The 18,160-nt window shown below is 38.5% G+C and overlaps 2 protein-coding genes across 2 annotated transcripts; both read right to left on the reverse strand.

Annotated features, from left to right (window-relative positions):
• Positions 1-27: 27 nt before the first annotated feature.
• LOC118057515 (uncharacterized) lies at positions 28-6,698 on the reverse strand. Its single transcript, XM_035070116.2, has 3 exons — positions 6,306-6,698; positions 5,492-5,702; positions 28-5,033 (listed from the first exon to the last, which is right to left on the reverse strand). The coding sequence occupies exons 1-3, from the start codon at positions 6,462-6,464 to the stop codon at positions 268-270; spliced, it is 5,136 nt and encodes a 1,711-aa protein (XP_034926007.1). The 5' UTR covers positions 6,465-6,698; the 3' UTR covers positions 28-267.
• A 2,085-nt stretch (positions 6,699-8,783) lies between these two features.
• LOC118057511 (uncharacterized) lies at positions 8,784-15,209 on the reverse strand. The gene is made up of 3 exons (XM_035070112.2): positions 14,845-15,209; positions 14,228-14,438; positions 8,784-13,779 (listed from the first exon to the last, which is right to left on the reverse strand). The coding sequence occupies exons 1-3, from the start codon at positions 15,001-15,003 to the stop codon at positions 9,011-9,013; spliced, it is 5,139 nt and encodes a 1,712-aa protein (XP_034926003.1). The 5' UTR covers positions 15,004-15,209; the 3' UTR covers positions 8,784-9,010.
• Positions 15,210-18,160: the final 2,951 nt, after the last annotated feature.

Consider the following 18,160-nt stretch of genomic DNA (forward strand, 5'->3'; position numbering starts at 1 on the left):
CATGCACAGGTGGCAGGGGCAGAACACTTCCATCAAACATATTTAAGTACACACCATTTTATAATTCAAAATGACCTTGCATACAGCTGCAAAGCAAACACTAGATAGTAGACTGACTGATCTCCCAAACATATTTGATCCAATAGTTCACACCATCTTACAAATTAACAAAATAATACTTGCTTAGACAGATAAATGGTGCTGGAAGAAGCAAAGGACAAAAACAGAAGCTTGCGAACTTGTAACTATCAAGGGGTTCACACGTACCTAAACAGAAGGGAAGGCAGCATCAAGGAGCTCCTCGTCCTCCAGAAAAGTTTGAAGATTATTAGATTTCATCAAGAATTGAACAGCTTGCTCATCAAAATTCAGGAGGAAAGCCACCTTGATCAGTTCAGAGAGTGCTTTTATTTGATCTTCTTTATCCCATAACACCCCCCGAGCTATTACTTCAGAGAAAGAGGTTGCATATTCAATAAGATTTTTCTGGCCGCCAGCTTTATCCATCTTCTGTGTGAAAAACTTTGAACACTCTTTATCCCAGCGAATCATACGGCTTGCTTTCACCTTCAGAGGTTCCCCGTCAGAAAGCAATAAACTATAGCCTACCGTAATTGGCTCCATAGTCTCCAGCACCTTAAGATTCAGGAGGCACTGGACAGCTCCATGCCTCTTTGTTGCTTCCATATCAAGAGAAGGATCTGCTAGAAAGCCAAGAATCAGTCTAATCAGCTCCTTTCCAATCCCAGCATCCCTCGAATCCATCTGACTAAGTTCTACACCGTCTGCCAATGACAATTCTTCCATCAGCACTGATTCAGATATTGTGCGAACCCCAATTTTCCTGTAGACTTCAAGCAACCTAGTTCGAGGCAAAGAAGGCAAATTTGACTTAGGACACCAGACAAATATCGGGCGCGATGAGTTCTCAAATAGGTCCTTTAGTAGAAGGTCATCAGCAATAAAGACATCACTCTTGCTGGACAACAAAATTTCACCAGAGCCCAAAACAACAGGTAGCTCTACCAAATCATCAGCAAGGGTTTTCTCTGCCCTTGAGCTCCTTTGCATTATAGCACACTCCCAAAAAGCACAGCACTCAGCATGTGTCAATGGTCTTCCTAAACTTTCCCAAACCTTCCACAGCTTACAGTAATCATCAAATGAAGGATTGGATTTAACATTAAATGAACTGGAGAAGAAATTAAGTAATTCTGGCATATAATAATTCTCCAATACATTCAGCTGTAGACCAAAGAGACCATTTTTGTCATGCAGAGCACATTCTTCTGGGTTAACCCACATTCCATTCTCAATTCCATCTGGAATCCAAATCTTTCTGGTAGCATCACTATCTGGTTTCCACTTATTTTCTCTCAGAAAATCATATACTCGAACTATAGTGTCGAATTCAGAATGGGAATCAAGATGACTGGCAAGCAATGAGCAAACCTTTTCTTCATCAACTCCTATTGCTCTGAGCTCTTTTGAATACAATTTGATGTCAGAACCATAAAAATCTTCATCAATGAATGGTCCATCAGTAGGCCTCACGTGGGAACTCCACCGGGAATTGAACAAACAGCAGTTACCCGGAGACCTGAAACCAGCATGGGTCTTCAACCATCCTCGAGAAGTTTGTTTCAGAAAAGCATCGGGAAAGGAGTAGTCCTTTTCTTGCAGTAAAGCACGGATGCATTCCAGTAATGAAAGCACATTCCTGGGAGCTATGTCACGGGGATTTTGAGGAAAGGAAAGACCAGCAGCCGCAAACTTCACACCGGCTTTAAATTCAACAACGACCCCCATACTCTTCAGCTCCTTTCGATACTCATGAATGCCAATCCCATAGTACTTGTCGCTGTCATCGATAAACGGAAGGCGAGTAATTGGATAAATTAACTCCCACTCGGGACCGAACAGAATACAATCTCTTGGAGATCTATAATCACCAAGCCGAGTCCGCAGCCATTTCTCCTCGCGGATGCACTTCTTAAGATCTGAAGGAAATTTGTTTGGAGTTCCCTTCAGTTTTCTGTAGCATGATATGAATGAAAACACATTTTCCTTTGTGATGGAAGACAAAGATGCCTGCTTCATAAACGTGCGAACAAACACTCTGACAGCATCCTCAAAGTCTACCTTTACTCCCAGCTCCTTCAACTCCGTATTGTGAGAGATGATGCTGCTTCCATAGAAATTACAATCAACCAACGGGAAACCACCAAAAACCTTTAGAAGACAACCCCATTCAGGATGAAACAAGAAACACTCGCCAGGACATTTGTAACCTAAGTTTGTCTTTAAGCATTTTGTACTTTTCACTGCATTAACTAGTTTGTGAGCAGATCTAGAATGATGCATGCAATCCAAAACCAGAAGAAAGGCCTCCTTTGTCAGAGTAGATAAGCATGAAGGCGATTTAAAGCAATCAACAACCAATTGATAACTTCCACTGAAGCCAACTACAACGCCAAGCAACTGGAGTTCTGGTTTGAAAAAAAGAATGTCCTCGCCATAGTAATCTTCATCAATGAAAGGGATGTCACTAATTTGCCTCGCAGTTGTCCACTCCTGGTCATATAGAACAGATCCAACCGGAGACCTGTCACCCCAACAAGTCCTTAGCCACCTTTCTTCTTTAATTCTGCCAATGAATTCATCTGGAGAAAGAAAATTCTGCCTCAAAAATTTGATGAAATTCAGTATGGAGATAACATTGCTTTTAGTTAAAGCGGATGAAGCTGCCAAAGACATGAGATGGTTCCCGATAAATTTGCATGCCTCTCCATACTCAAACATGACCCCAACTGTCCGTAGCTCCTCTCTATACCCTGTAATTTTAGGACCATAAAAACCCTGATCTATCAAAGGAATATCGACAAGCACAGATGCACTCTGCAAAATGTTTCCCCACTTTGAGCTTGTGTTGCTTGAAGCAAGTAGGAACGACTGTGATGGTGGTTTGTAACCAGGAGAGCCATTCATTGTAATTTTCAGCCAGCTACCCTCTTGTATGCAAGCCATGAACCTTGCTGGAATGTGATTCCCCCTCCATTTCAGCTCACGAATCCAATCCAACAGCAGAAATGCATTTTGTTTGGTAAGTGGTGTTGACGCAGTAGGTATTCCAGCATTGGGGGGAGATATGTGAGGAATATCAGAAGCCTTAACATAAATTTTAAGAAAATTCATGAGTTGTTTTCCCGACGTGCTTGTGCCAGCAAAACATGCAGGCTGCAAGTAGTCTTCTCCCAACTCAACATAGCTTTCTCCACTCCAAGGATTAGAACCAATCAATTGCACCCATTTGCTTTCGTTAGCTGGGACTAGAACCGCATTCCTTGCTTTGATCACACGGCCATAGCTATCAACAAGTGGCATCTTACCACACAAAGAAACAACTTCCCTTTCCGATAGATAGTCATTTAAGACTGAGTGATGTAAGAAGTGAGCATAGGCAATGACAAGTTTCCGGTCGCAACTGACTTGATCTCCGTAGCAAACTGCATAATCATATACGCTTAAAGCACCGATGTTAACCAGGTCTACAAGCCAATTTAACACCATTTCCTTGTTAGATGATGAACAGAGAGCTTCTTGTGTGGTTCTTGGCATAAAAAAAAGATTTGCCATGCATCGGAACTCCCTGTTCCAATCAATCAACCATGAGACATGACAAGACTGACGTGAAAGGCACAGAGTTTTACCATTCCGTTGAGCAGATTCATTAACAGAGCACAAAGACACGCTCCCATCGGTACTCACATATTTAATTAGTGGAATGTTCCCCATGCCTGTACGGTGAAACTCGGACTGCCAATTAACAGCAAGGAAATGAAGAAGCTCCAGGTATGTTTCCTCTGAGACTCCCATTACAATATTAGAGCCTTGAATGCACTTTACATACCACTCACTACTTACCGGTCTCACCCCCAAGAAATCCAGTATGTGATCATACTCTGGCTCATCAAATGAAGAATTCAGAACATAGCAACCATGAGATGAAAGTTTGTGCAAGCTCACTCCTTGCTCCCTTGTCTTCTTCAGTATACTCCAGAAAGCAGGCATTAATCGGCCAACTTCACGTGGTTTGTGAAAGAACTGTTGTGCTGTGGATGACTCACTTGGAATGATATCCTTTTCAGCCAGCTTTGCTTTAATTGATTCCCTCACTGAATTCAACTTTTCAAGGGGGGAGCTATGGACCGGCAAGAACTTGAACATTCGAGGCAAACTAGATGCTGGTGCACCATGCACTGTTTTTACTAATGAGACAAATGCTTCGATAAAAGCAAAGGGAACACAATCAAGAATTCCTTGGTTCCATATGTTGTCCCATCGTATTGTTTCCCTTGATGATGCTAGAATAAAATCTGCTTGAATTATGAAGGGAAAGTTGGTCACCATCTCGGTCGGAAGAAATGCATATATTCCAGGGGAGTGCTCCATTCCCCTATGGAGGCGCTCTCCATTAGGAAAAGCCAAAGTGATCACCCAATCCTCCACTTCCATTCTCATGTCGACTTTGTTTTCCTGCCTGACTGGAAATTTCTGCTTCCACAAGTAGTAGCTGCATTCTTTTTCAAATTCATCACTGTTTTCATCTGCAGACAGATGGAGTGTGTAGGACTCGGCATCAATGTTTTTCCTTTGCAAGAAATTTGTCTCTCTGGTAATAGCTACTGCACTAACAGTGTTGAGCCTGGGATCCTCATTTTCTTCCCTGACAGAAAGGCGTTTTATCTTTGAAAGGAACAGCAGGATTTCAGGATGAATACTGTTCAGCTGCTGCTTCACGGGGTTCACCTTATCAGGCTTCAGAGGCAAAATCAGTGTAGTAGTTGGGAGGGTAGAGGCGGAACCATAAATCTGTTTTATGTCAGAAAGAGAAGGGCTATCATCAACCCATTCAGGAACTATGTATCCAAGATTGCAGTGTGGACAGGGCTTTTCATTGAATCGTATCTGATAGCCATTGCTGAATATGCAAGGCTGAGCAGCAATAAGAAACACACTCTTGAAGCCAATTCCTGCATACCAAACCGAAACAAAGTTTATTAGAATTGAATTGAAGATAAATAAGAGGTGCTGATTTAAATAAGATAAACAAAGTCTCACTAATGGGTTGCTAAATGGTACAGTTGCAAACCCTATCCACCTCTATCATGATTTATTAGCCAGCTCTCCATTAGTCTGTGTTTACCAGGTTCAATTAGTTGAGTTTCCATACAAAACCACAGGGGTTTACCAGTTTCTAATATGCTTGGTTGCAAGTTTTTCATTTGTCGTTGAAGCAAATACATACTAAAAAACAAAAATGTACTAAAACACATTCAGAATCAGGATCCCTGATCCAGCAGAAGCTATAAGACTCTAGCAAGTCACACAACCGAGAAACAACACGACACAAGCAATAAGCCGGCAGCTCGGAAGTGCGCACAACTTATAAAATACACTGTTGCACAGGAAATTGAGCAAGGAAAAATACCTTTCTCCCCAATATAGCCACGCTTCCGGTTCCCTTTCTTAGTGGAATTTCCAACATTGCAAATGGACTCGATATTTTTGGCAGAAAAACCCTTCTCGTTATTGAAGATGAGCAAAGTAGCAGGCGCACCAGTGTTTGTTATATCTTGAGATGTTATGACAAACTCAAGTGAAGGATCCACCCCTTCCAAGTATTCATTATCTTCAGCATTCTGTGAAAGGAAAATTCAACTTGGAATCAAAGGATAGTAAACTATGCGTATTATATCACATCAAAATAACTGCTACAAAATTTAAAATATCCAAAATTTAACATGAAAAATGCACAATTTTTTTTTATCAAATTCAACAAATTATAATGATAGCAATCCATTCCTTCTTCATTTTTATTAACTGTTAAAGACCTTGAATGATCAAAATTAGGTAGCTTGATGACTTCGTTTCAATTAGAAAAACAACACGAACCCATTTTTATTAACTGTTAAAGACCTTGAATGATCAAAATTAGGTAGCTTGATGACTTCGTTTCAATTAGAAAAACAACAAGAACCCATTTTTTCACCGAAAGCCACAGCCAAAAAGATAAAAAAAGACAGTCATTGACTCAACTTGACTTTTAGCTTTTCAATTCAGTAAAACAAAAAACAAGAAATTTGCAGCTTCCAACTTTAATCACTAGCAAAGCAATCAGCGACTACAAAATTAAAAGAGAAAGAATGGATCAAGGGCAAATAAAACATTTAAAGTAAAACATGCAACATTGAACATACTAAACAGCATTGTCCGGTCACATTGATAAAAAAAAGAAAGAAAACCTGAATGAGTTCCATAAGAAAGTGGACATCTTTAGCGTAGAGTTCAGCAGAAAGATACTTGACAGCCTGATCAAGCATAGGAGCCAAAGGGTTCTTTTCTCCTCCTATTGAGAATGTAGTTTTTCTTATGTGCTCTATGTGTTGTTTTGGAGTTGCCATTGTTGCTCTTGCAAACAGAAAAGAAAAAAACCCAGAAACCAAAAAAGAAAAACACGAAGTTGAGTAGTTACAGTCTTACAGACAGAAGAGAGCAGAAGTTTTGAAGGGAACAAAGAAAGCTCGAAAAGAGGACAAGGTAGTGAGTAGTGAAGTGAAGACTAGAAACTAAAGAAGACTCCTTCACAGGGAAGGAAACTTGTACAGGTAGGAGTGGCGGAGGAAAAAGAGGAAAAGCATTGACTTGAAAATAAAAAGCATAGAAATATTTAAATAATAATTGAAAGAACCTAGAAAATTAGAAAACTAGTTTTTTCAAGCATAGAAACATTGTATTTAAATAGGAAGGTTTGGTTTTTCTTTTACTTAGTTTATTGTTCCATAAAATTAGAGTATTTCTCTGTTTGCTGAACATCCATTTTTTTTTTTGTTATGTAAAAATTTTGGCATGACATAAAATAAAGGAGATGGTTACTCAAAAATTTTAAAAATTTTGTTTTTGATATTAATATATTAAAATAATTAAAAAAATTAAAAAAACAGAATCTAATATACTTAACCCCTAAGGCATATGGTTAAGGATTATAAGAGAGAGAGAGAGTACTGATCCCACCAAGGTTTCCATGAATCCAAGTTTGTAACTGTTGGAGCTGCTATGCTATCAAACGAAGGATGTGATTAAAATTAAAATTAGTTGTTTTAATCATGCTTTATTATACAGAAACTGTTCATAGTAGTGTTTCATACTTTCTTTTTCTTTTTCTTGAGAAGAGCTTTATGCTTGCTGAGGGAAACTTCCCCTCCTCGTTCTCTTTAAGCATATGAACAGGAAAAGGCTCGAAGGAAAAGAGAGGTGCTAATTGAACGGAACCACCTTAATTCGATGTTGTGATCATCGAATTACCTAACTGGTACAAAAAGAAAAAAGACAAGAGCTGATTCATGAGTGGACCTGCTATCGAGAAAAGAACTCGGACGTAGTGGAAGAGGGGAAAACTTGCTCGAGAAGTAGTGTAAAGGTGGAAGCCGAAGCTAGACAAAAGAAAAGGGCTATCAAGTTTAAAACATGGAAAAGTGGACTCAAATATTCGTTTTTCATTTTGAGGAAAGGGAGACTGGTCTTTAATAATAATTGAATGGTCCTCTGTGATTCGACCGCACTATATTTTTTTTTAGTTTAATAGGGATATTCGGGTCAGCTTGCGTGTGCCTCGACTAATCCTACGAGTCCTGAAATTAACGATTATATAAGTCTCTAGTGGTCATCATATAAGCAACCACAGGGCTCGAACCTGAGACCACAAAGAGAGTAAACTTTTTAGTCCCAAACTTTTACCACTGGACCATCACCTACGCGCATTTCAACTAATCTCATTGGGCCACCACCACAGAGGGAGCCTCGCACTAGTATTGATAAGAGTGTGTTTGGCTGGGCAATTTAATATATTTTAAAGAATAAAATAAAATAAATTATTTAAAATTATTTTTATATATTTTTGAATCGTTTTAATATTAAAATATAAAAAATAATTTTAAAAAAATTAAAAATATAATATTTTGATATTTTTTAAAATATATATATATAGTTTAAAAACAATGTACTTTCAAACAACTCCTTTCTTTAGTCTTCGAAACACCTATAATCACCTTGGAAGTGGAGGAATCATCCTTACCATACACGTCACAGTCCGGCTAACCAGAAAACATGGTGGCTCTGTGTTCCATTTCGCTACCATAAACGCACGGTTCCAAGAGGATTTCGACCTACAAAAACAACATCGTTTTAATATTAAGATTTAAGAAATAATTTTAAAAAAAATAAAAAATATATAGATTTTAATATATTTTTTTAACAAAAAATATGTAGATTTTAAAAATTAATTTTAAAAAATAAAAAATATATATATTATTTTGATGTATTTTAAAACAAAAAAAAACTTTGAAAAGTAATCGTTATCACAATATCAAATATTAATATATTTGGTATTATGATAATTTTTGTAGTTATGATTTAAAAAAAAAATAGGTTTAGAAAATTCTCTTTTAATCGTGGTTGGCTGATTTAAAATATATGTTTAATTAAAATTATAAATAAAATTATTATTAAATAAAAAATAATTTAAAAGTGTTTTGTTCCAGAATGATTTTGCAACTCTGATTCATGAAAGTTATTATATTGATAATGAAACGACTAAATACAACTTGTATTACTTTTGTGGTTTTGAATTTTATTATTATACCTTGGATTATCAATACATCATAAATATAGCAATGTAACATTAAGGTTTTACTTTAATTATTAAAACTCAAAGGAAATTTCAATTTAAGCTGAGCACAAATGACCATCTTGCATATGGCCGAAGAATACAATTAATAAGCATACATTAGATAGTTGCTAGCTGCGATTCGAAGAAAGACAGAAAACACATAGTAAGGTTTACTCCGACAGTTGTAGACTTGCCAGAATCAGCAATTGATCAACTGGTTGTTCTTAGGAAAACTACATATTTATACATAGGAACAGTAGCCTGACATTTTTTGGACACCTACTAAGGGAAAGCAGCAGACAGGAATTCCTCATCCTCCTCAAAAATCTGCAAATTCTTGGACTGCATCAAGAACTGAACTGCTTCTTCATTGAAACTGACCAGGACAGCCACCTTGATCAGCTCAGAGAGTGCGCTTATATGATCTTCTTTATCCCACAACACACCCTCAGCTATGGCTTCCGCTAAATAAGTGGCATATTCAACGCGAACTTTGGGTCCTCCAGCCTTGTCTGGCTTCTGTGTATACAACTTTGAACTCTTTCTATCCCAACGAATCATTCGACTTCCTCTTACCTTCACAATCTCCCCTGAAGAGAGTGACAAACTATAGCTTGCAGTAATTGGCTCCGCCGTCACAAGGGCAGTGATGTTGAGGAGGCACCGGACAGCTTCATGCCTCCTTTTCACTTGCATTTTTAAAGAAGGATCAGCTAAAAAGCCAAGAATGAGGCGAACCATCTCTTTTCCTATAAAAAGGACTCTTGGATTCAACGGTTTGAGTTTCACCCCATCTGCCAAGGACAGTTCTTCCTTCCGTGCTGATTCAGAAATTGTGCGAACTCCGATTTTCCTGTATATTTCAAGCAACTTACTTCGGGGCAAAGAAGGCAAGCTTGGCTGAGGATACCAGACAAGTACTGGGCGAGGAGAATGCTTTTCAAAAAGTTCCTTCAGAAGAAGGTCATCAGCTACAAAAACATCGTTCTTGTCTAACAGCAAAATTTCTCCACGGCCAGAATGAACAGGCAGTTTCATTAAGCCATCAGCAAGAGCTGTCTCCACCTCTGAGCTCCATTGACTCATAACACACTCCCAGAATGCACAACACTGAGCATGTGATAATTGGTATCCTGAAGTTTCCCAAACTTTCCAAAGCTTGCAGTGAGAATCAAAAGAAGGATAAGAAGTGACATTAAATGCAGTGGAGAAGAAACAAAGCAAGTCCGGCTCGTAGTATTCCTCCAAAAAATTAAACTGCTGACCAAAAAGACCATCTCTGTTGTGCAGGACACATTCTTCTGGATTAACCCACTTACCGTTCTCGTCTCCATCAGGAATCCAAATCTTTCTGGTTGCATCACTTTCTGGCATCCACTCATTTTTGCTCAAAAATTTGAATATTCGAACAATAGTGGAAAAATCAGAATGGTGATATAAGTTACTGGCTAGCAATGGGCATGCCTCTTCCACTTCAACAGTAACTCCTATAGAGCTCAGCTCTTCCCTATATGATGTGATGTTAGATCCATAAAACACTTCATCAATGAAAGGTCCGTCAGTGCTCTTCAAATACAAACCCCATTTGGAATCAAACAAGCAACAATTGTCTGGAGTCCTGTAGCCAACATGGGTTCTTAACCACTCTCGACGAACATTTTTTTGAAAAGTGTCAGGAAAGGAGTAATCCTTCTCTTGCAATAAGATTCGGATGCACTCCAGCAAAGAGAGCACATTCTCAGAAGTTATGTGACAAGGATTCAGAGGAAAATAAAGACCCGCAGCCACAAATTTCACACCAGCTTTAAATTTAACAACAACTCCCATCTTCTTCAGCTCCTTTTCATATTCACGAATACCCTTCCCGTAGAACTTGTCACTATCATCAATGAACGGAAGGAGAGTAATTGCAAGGATTGACTCCCATTCAGGACCATACAGGATGCAGTTTCCTGGACATCTATAATCACCGAGCCGAGTCCTCAACCAATTCACTTTGCGGATGCACTTCTTCAGATCTGAAGGAAATTTAAGAGAATTTTCCTTTAGCTTTCTGTAGCACGACAGGAACGAAAAAACATTTTCTTTTGAAATGGAAGAAAACGATGCCTGTCGTTTAAAAGAGTGGACGAACACATTGACAGCCTCCTCAAAATCTACCTTAACTCCCAGCTGCTTCAACTCATTTTTGCGAGGGGTGATGCGACTTTCATAGAAATTATGATCAATCAATGGGACACTGTTGAAAACCTCTAGAAGGGAGCCCCATTCAGGATCAGGAAAGAAACATTCACCTGGAGATTTGTAACCGACATTTGTCTTCACACATCTCACGCCTTTAAGAGCTTTGGCAAGTTTGTCTGAAGATGTTGAATGATGCATGCAATCTAATATAAACAGAAGAGCCTCTGCTGTCAGAGAAGATGAAAATGAAGACAGTAAGTTGTCAACAACCATCTGGTAATTCTCATTGAAGTCAACTATGACACCAAGCAACTGAAGTTCTGCTTTGAAACAATTAATTTCTTCACCATAATCATCTTTATCAATGAAGGGTATTTTACTGATCTGCCTTGCAGTTTTCCATTCCTCACTGTATAGAACTGATCCATTTGGAGACGTGCGACCATGGGAAGTTCTTAACCATCTGCCTTCTTTCATTTTGCTGACAAAGTCATCCGGAGAAAGAAAATTTTGCTTCAAAAATCTGATGAAATTGAGTATTGATATCACATAGCTTCTGGACAAAGTGGATGAAGCTGCAAGAGACATCAGATGATTTCCAATAAATCTACACGCTTCCCCATATTTGAACATGACTCCAATTGTTTTTAGCTCCTCTTCGTACTCCTTAATCTTATCACCATAAAAACCCTGGTCGATTAATGGGATATCCACAAGCACAGTTCCATTTTGCAAAGTCGTTCCCCAGTTTGAATTTCCACCATCTGAAGTAAGTAGGAATGACTGTGATGGTGGCCTGTGATCTGAAGAACCATTAACTATAATCATAAGCCAGCTACCGTCCTTTATGCAAGTTAACAACTTTTGTGGAATGCAAATTCCTCTGCGTTTTAGCTCTCGAATCCAATCCAACAGCAGAAATGCATTCTGTTTTGTGAGTGGCCCGGACAGAGTAGGTATTCCAGCATTGGGAGGAGATATATTTGGAATATCAGAAGCTTTGACACGAGTAATAAGGAATTCCATAAACTTTTCTTCCGATGTTCTAGTGCCAGCAAAACGTGCAGGATGCACGTAGTCCTCCCCGAGCTCGACGTAGTTTTCTTCCCTCCAAGGATTAGAACCAATCAACTCCACCCATTTGCTTCCGTTAGCAGGCACAAGAACTCCACTCCTTTCTTTGGTCACATGACCATAGCTATCTACTAGTGGCATTTTACCACACAAAGAATCAACCCCCTCTGCATCCAGATAACCCTGTAAAAATGACTGGTATAGGAAGCAAGCATAGGCGATGGTGTTCTTCCTATTATCATTAAGATGATTAGTTACTTTTTCTGCATAGCCACGTAAATTTATCTTAGAAACTTTCACCTCAACTCCAAGCCATTGCAGGATGGCCTCCTTCTTAGAAAATGAATGGATGGCTTCCTGTGTATTTTTCGGCAGGAAAAATCTATTTCCAACAAATCCAAATTCCTTGTTCCAATCAATCAACCAAGATATATAATGAGTTTCATGTGATCGACATAACAACCTCTCACTGTTCTTCTGAGCTGATTCGTTGATGCTGCACAAAGACACACTACCATCACGATCTACATATTTTATAAGTGGAATGTCGCCCATCGTGGTGGTGCAAAACTTCGTACGCCAATTATTGGCCACAAAAAGAAGAATTTGCAGATAAACATCTTCTGAGACTCCCATTAAGAGATTAGAACTCCGAATGCACCTTGCATACCATTCATTGTTCACATGTCCCACACCCAAGAAATCAAGTATATGATCATACTCAGGTTTATCAAAGTGAGAACTCAGAACATACCAGCCATGGGATGAAAGGTTATGAAATCTCACCCCTTCCTTCCTTGCCTTTTTCAACACACTCCAGAATGCAGGCATTATTCGACCAATTTCTGATGGTTTGTGGAAGAACTTCTGCTCCGTGAAAGGCTCACTTGGAACAATTTCTTCATCAGCCAGCTTTACTTTGATTGATTCCCTCACAGCATTAAGTGTTGGATAGTGAGAACTCTTGATTGGCAAGAACTGGAAAAATCGAGGCAGAGTAGACACCGGTGCATCTTCTCTCGTTTTGACTAACGAGACTAATGCATTAATAAAAGCAAGCGGCACACAATCAAGAATCCCTTGATTCCAATTGTCATCCAAAAGTATTGTTTCCCTAGATGATGCCAGAATAAAATCTGCTTGAATTATGAAGGGGAAATTGGTGACCATCTCCGTAGGAAGAAACGCATAGATTCCAGGCAAGCTCATTCCTCGACGGAGACGCTCTCCATTAGGAAAAGCCAGAGTGATTACCCAATCTTCCACTCCCATTCTCTTCTCGACTCTGTTTTTTTTTTTCACTGGAAACTTCTGTTTCCACACAGAATAGCTGCATTCTCTGTCTTGCTCATCTGTACTGTTTTCCTCCGCAGACAGATGGAGTGTGTAGGACTCTGCATCCATGCTCTCCCTAGTCCTGAAATTAGTTTCTTTTGTAATAGCTATTGCACTCACTGTATTGAGCCTAGGATCCTCGTTCTCTTCCCTGACAGAAAGGCTTTTAATCTTTGAAAGAAATAAAAGCACTTCAGGATGAATGCTGGACAGCTGCTGCTTCACAGGCTTCACCTTGTCAGGTTTCAGGGGCAAGACTAATGTTGTTGTCGGAAGAGTTGAATTGGAACCGTATATTTGTTTAATGTCAGAAAGAGATGGATTCTCCTCAACCCATTCAGGAACAACGTATCCAAGATTGCAGTGGGGGCAAGGCTTTTCATTGAAGCGTATCTGATAGCCGTTGCTGAATATGATAGGCTGAGGAGTGATCAGAAACACACTCTTGAACCCAATTCCTGAAAATCAACCAATTGATTGGTACTTTAGAACAACAGTAGACATACAGTATAAAACCTTTCCTATGGATAAAGATCGTAAAGATCGTGCACTAAATTCAGAGTCAAGTAGAGAAATCTACTTTAATAAATAACTTAATCACAAGTCTTGTTCTCCATACTTATCATGAACGACAAATAATTAAACGCACATGGGCATGGAGCTTAAGATTGGCCTTGCTGATTTAGAACTCACGAACTACAGAATCACTTCTGCTTTGTGGTCTTTGGAATCAACCACGACGTTGACAATAGAAAAAGATTTTCTGAAATTGTCAACATTGAGCAGAATGGTCTCTTTTCAATATTTTATTCACATTCAGCATAAACATATAAGATCAATATTCCATTTAAACCTGGGAGGCTACCAGTTGAAATTTAGTCAGGAATGAGTGAGTGAGAAAAATACCTTTCTCCCCAATATAACCACGTTTCCTGTTGCCTTTCTTAGTGGAATTCCCAACACTGCAAATCGACTCTATGTTTCTAGCAGAAAAACCCTTCTCGCTATTGAAGATCAGCAAAGTAGCTGGTGCACCGGTGGCTGTTATATCACGAGATGTTATGACGAACTCGAGCGAAGGGTCTATACCTTCCAAGTACTCATTGTCTTCTGCATTCTGAGAATGAAAATTCACCACTTGGTAAATTACACATCCAAGATTTAAGTACTTGAAAATTAAGCAACACATGCATGTATAATGTTGTTTTGTGACCAAGATCCATATAAAAGATAAACGGTAATCCCTACGTACGAGGTTGAAAGGATATTAATGTAGGAAACGCAATGTTTACTTAATTTGTGATGCAAGTGGTTTTAATTAGTAATTGTGCGTCTGTCATAACTCCCTAGTATATTTATTATTTGGAATTAAAGAAAACACCAAGACTCAAGGGTCAGCATGGGAACAAAGCTACTAGCAAGTCATTGACCACCAAGTCAACACATCATCATTCTCTTTACTACATAAACAGATAATCAAGTAAAACCAACACAAGAAAGAAGAAAAGGAAAGAAAGAAAAACCTGAATGAGTTCCATGAGAAAGTGGACATCTTTAGTGTAGAGCTCGGCAGAGAGATACTTGACAGCCTGATCAAGCATAGGAGCCAAAGGGTTCCTTTCTCCGCCTATTGAGAATGTCGTTTTTCTAATGTGCTCTATGTGTTCTCTCGGACTCGCCATTGCAACGAAAACCAAAGGATTCGATACACTAAAGATGTGAAATTAAAACCGAGATGGAATTTCAAGCCTTGAGAAAAATTAGTGGTGTGGTCTAGCTATGAAGAGGGAAGAGTACTGGAGAGATTGTGAATATTGGAAGCTTAACATGGAAGACAGCAAGTTTGGTCTTGATGGGGGGAATAAAGTGGAAAGCTATAGATGAGTCATTAGACACCGTGGTCTCGCTTTGAAGGAGAGACCTCTTAAAAAATCACTGTCTCTCGGTCTTCTTGGAGACGCCGCTTGCTTTAAATTTAGGGAGGACCTCAATTTAGCCCTGGAATATATGTCGATTCTTAATTGCATCCCAATCCTATAAATTTTATCATTCCATTCCACACATTTTTTTCATACATTTCTCAATTGATTACTTTTGTCCTTATTTTTAAAATGTTTTTTTATCTTTTGTGCGTATGTTATGCATCAATTCGAAGAAATATTAATAAAAAGACTTGATTGAGAATGTTTTGAAATGATTGGGATTAAATTTATAAAATCTACAGGTTTTGTATTTAATCGAGAATGTGTACGTAGGTCAGGGACTAAAATGAATTCCCTTAAATTTACCCAAAGAGCGTGGAAATTCAAATCACTCCTGAGGGAACGAGCGACCTTTGGGGTCCAGCGTGAATAAAAGATTTTCGTACGGAAAAACAAAAAAATGTCAAATACAAAAAGCCATGAGAATAAAAAGACAAAAGATGTGTCTTTTAAGACAAAAGATGGAGTTTGTAGTATTTTTAGTAAATATTTCTCAACTCTTGGTGAAATGCTAACGGGGAGATTCCATCAATAAATCCTGTCGGTGGGGTCTTTTAAGATTTGTTTTTAAAATTATTTAGAATAAATAATATAAAATTATTAAAATTAATTGTAAAAAAAACCACAAATAAAATTTTATTAAACATCAAAATTAAAGAAATAAAGTTAAATAATATTCATTATAAATTTAATATGTTTTCCAAAAAAATATTAAACTCAAACAATAACGGAGCTGGAGGAGGAGGCCGGTTGTTTTTTTGACCATACGGCCAAAAAGGAGGCGCACATGTATCATCCTTATGTGATGTAATGTTCATGATCATTTGGGGGAGTTGTTCATAATTCGCCGAGAGTTGCTCATATTTTTCAGTGAGATGAGTCGTGTGTTGTTCATAATTTGCTGATAATTGCTTGTATTTTTTGGTAAGATGAGCCGTGTGTTGCTGCAAGGCCACGAACTTCTTAGACTGGGTGCTCGATACCGATTGGGAGCTCCCAACAATTGAGACTACGGGCTGCCCACAAGTTATCGGTTGTAATGTTGGAGAGCTCGTACACCCGATTTTTATCGGGTCCACCGGACGATCCTATCTCCATCCATAAATCCAGATTAAAATTCGGATGGGTCGAAGGCTCGTCCCCATATCTTTCCCTCAACCGGCTATTATAGGCCTCCTGAAAATGATAAAGAAATCATCATATTCAATTCAATAAAAATAATAACTTACGAAATAAAATGGTTGAACGAACATACCATAAAGTGTTGAGCGGTTGTCAACAAACTATTGCACCCCCTTTTGGCGGTCTTCACTCCTCACGTGCGTCACTACAAACAGCTCAATTAGGCTCGGCTCACGTTCAAGAGACGTAGCCTGTAAGAAAAAAAATTAATTAAGTAACAACAAATTAATTAACGATATATTTCATTTAAATTAATATTATCATTCGTTTTGCATGTGCAGCAAACAAAACAGAGTTGTCGATGTGCGTTTTCACTGAACCATGAATGCAAACAAAGAAATCCTTTTTGTTCTATCTGTACTTGTTATTCGGTGGCAAGAAACGACGGTGACAGTAAAAAAAAAAGTTTTACCTCCGTTTGTTAGCGTGAATGCCTTGTTGTTTTCCATTCAGTATGGACATGCTAATTTTCCATGCGTGCTACAACTAGAAACCATTCCATAAGCTGGAAAATCATTGATAGTCCACATCAAACCTGCCCTCATAATAAAATTGTGTTTCCTTGATATATCATAAGTCAAAACTCCGGAGGACCACAACTGTGTCAACTCATCAATCAACGGTCGAAGACAAACATCTATATTACAGTCTGGACTGCTCGGACCGGATATGACAGTATATAAAAACATGAACTCCGACCTCATACACATCCTCGGTGGCAAATTATAAACCGTGAGTATGACCAGCCAACAAGAATAAAGAGCAACAAATGACCCGAATGGGTTGAATCTGTCTATACACAACCCAAGACGCACGTTCCTTGATTCAGCTAAAAAGTGAAAATGCACACTGTTAAAGTGTTTTCATGCTTCACCGTCAGAAGGATGCACCATCATTCCATCAACCGCATCATGTGATTGGTGTCATACCATGTGCTCAATAGTCATTAGTGACATAAATAACCTCTACAATCTATATGTAATTGGAAAGTATCCAAATTTTTTATATACCATGAGATTCTTTCCCCTGCTAGTTTTGGGTTTGTAATGGGAATGCCCACATGTCATGCACTTGGTCAGCTCAGCATTTTCAAGATACTATAACATGCAGAAGTTAGGGCACATGTCAATTTTCTAGTATCATAAACCGAGGGGTTTCATCATGGACGTTGCAGCATAGAAGTTCTCTTTCAGCCTATTCCCTTTAAGTAAAATGCTTCTCGCCCATTCGATAATTTTGTCATAACCGACCTCACTCAACTCGTGATTTGACTTGATGGTGAACACCTATTCTACGGCCAATAATTTACTATGGTTTGTGCAGTCATCCCATAATAGTTCCTTAAAATCTTTCAACAGGTCAAAAAACCTAGCTATATCTGCATTAGGTTCTTCTTCTACTATTGGACATTGACTGACATTATCTTAATTCATTCTCATTGCATCCATAATCATATTCCTGTAAGGATTACTGTTGTTATTTGCAACTTCATGCACGTTGCTAGCACTAGAAATTGACTCAACCACCCTTTCTTTCATGCTCTTATTACAAACAAATAGTTCTCTGTGTGCATACCAACACATGTAATTCTTCATAAACCCTTTATGTAGAAGATGCATCATTACAACATCTGGATGTAGATACTTTTTATTTTGACACTTCCTGTATGGACACC

Source organism: Populus alba, chromosome 15, assembly GCF_005239225.2.
Source record: "Populus alba chromosome 15, ASM523922v2, whole genome shotgun sequence".
NCBI classification, from domain to species: domain Eukaryota; kingdom Viridiplantae; phylum Streptophyta; class Magnoliopsida; order Malpighiales; family Salicaceae; genus Populus; species Populus alba.

Excerpts from the sequence above, each read along its gene's own strand:
- LOC118057511 (XM_035070112.2), bottom strand. The coding sequence starts at position 15,003 with ATGGCGAGTCCGAGAGAACACATAGAGCACATTAGAAAAACGACATTC. Across the intron at positions 14,439-14,844 it reads TTCTCATGGAACTCATTCAG|AATGCAGAAGACAATGAGTA; the intron begins GTTTTTCTTTCT and ends TTTCATTCTCAG. Across the intron at positions 13,780-14,227 it reads TGGTTATATTGGGGAGAAAG|GAATTGGGTTCAAGAGTGTG; the intron begins GTATTTTTCTCA and ends GTTGATTTTCAG.
- LOC118057515 (XM_035070116.2), bottom strand. The coding sequence starts at position 6,464 with ATGGCAACTCCAAAACAACACATAGAGCACATAAGAAAAACTACATTC. Across the intron at positions 5,703-6,305 it reads TTCTTATGGAACTCATTCAG|AATGCTGAAGATAATGAATA; the intron begins GTTTTCTTTCTT and ends TTCCTTTCACAG. Across the intron at positions 5,034-5,491 it reads TGGCTATATTGGGGAGAAAG|GAATTGGCTTCAAGAGTGTG; the intron begins GTATTTTTCCTT and ends TTTGGTATGCAG.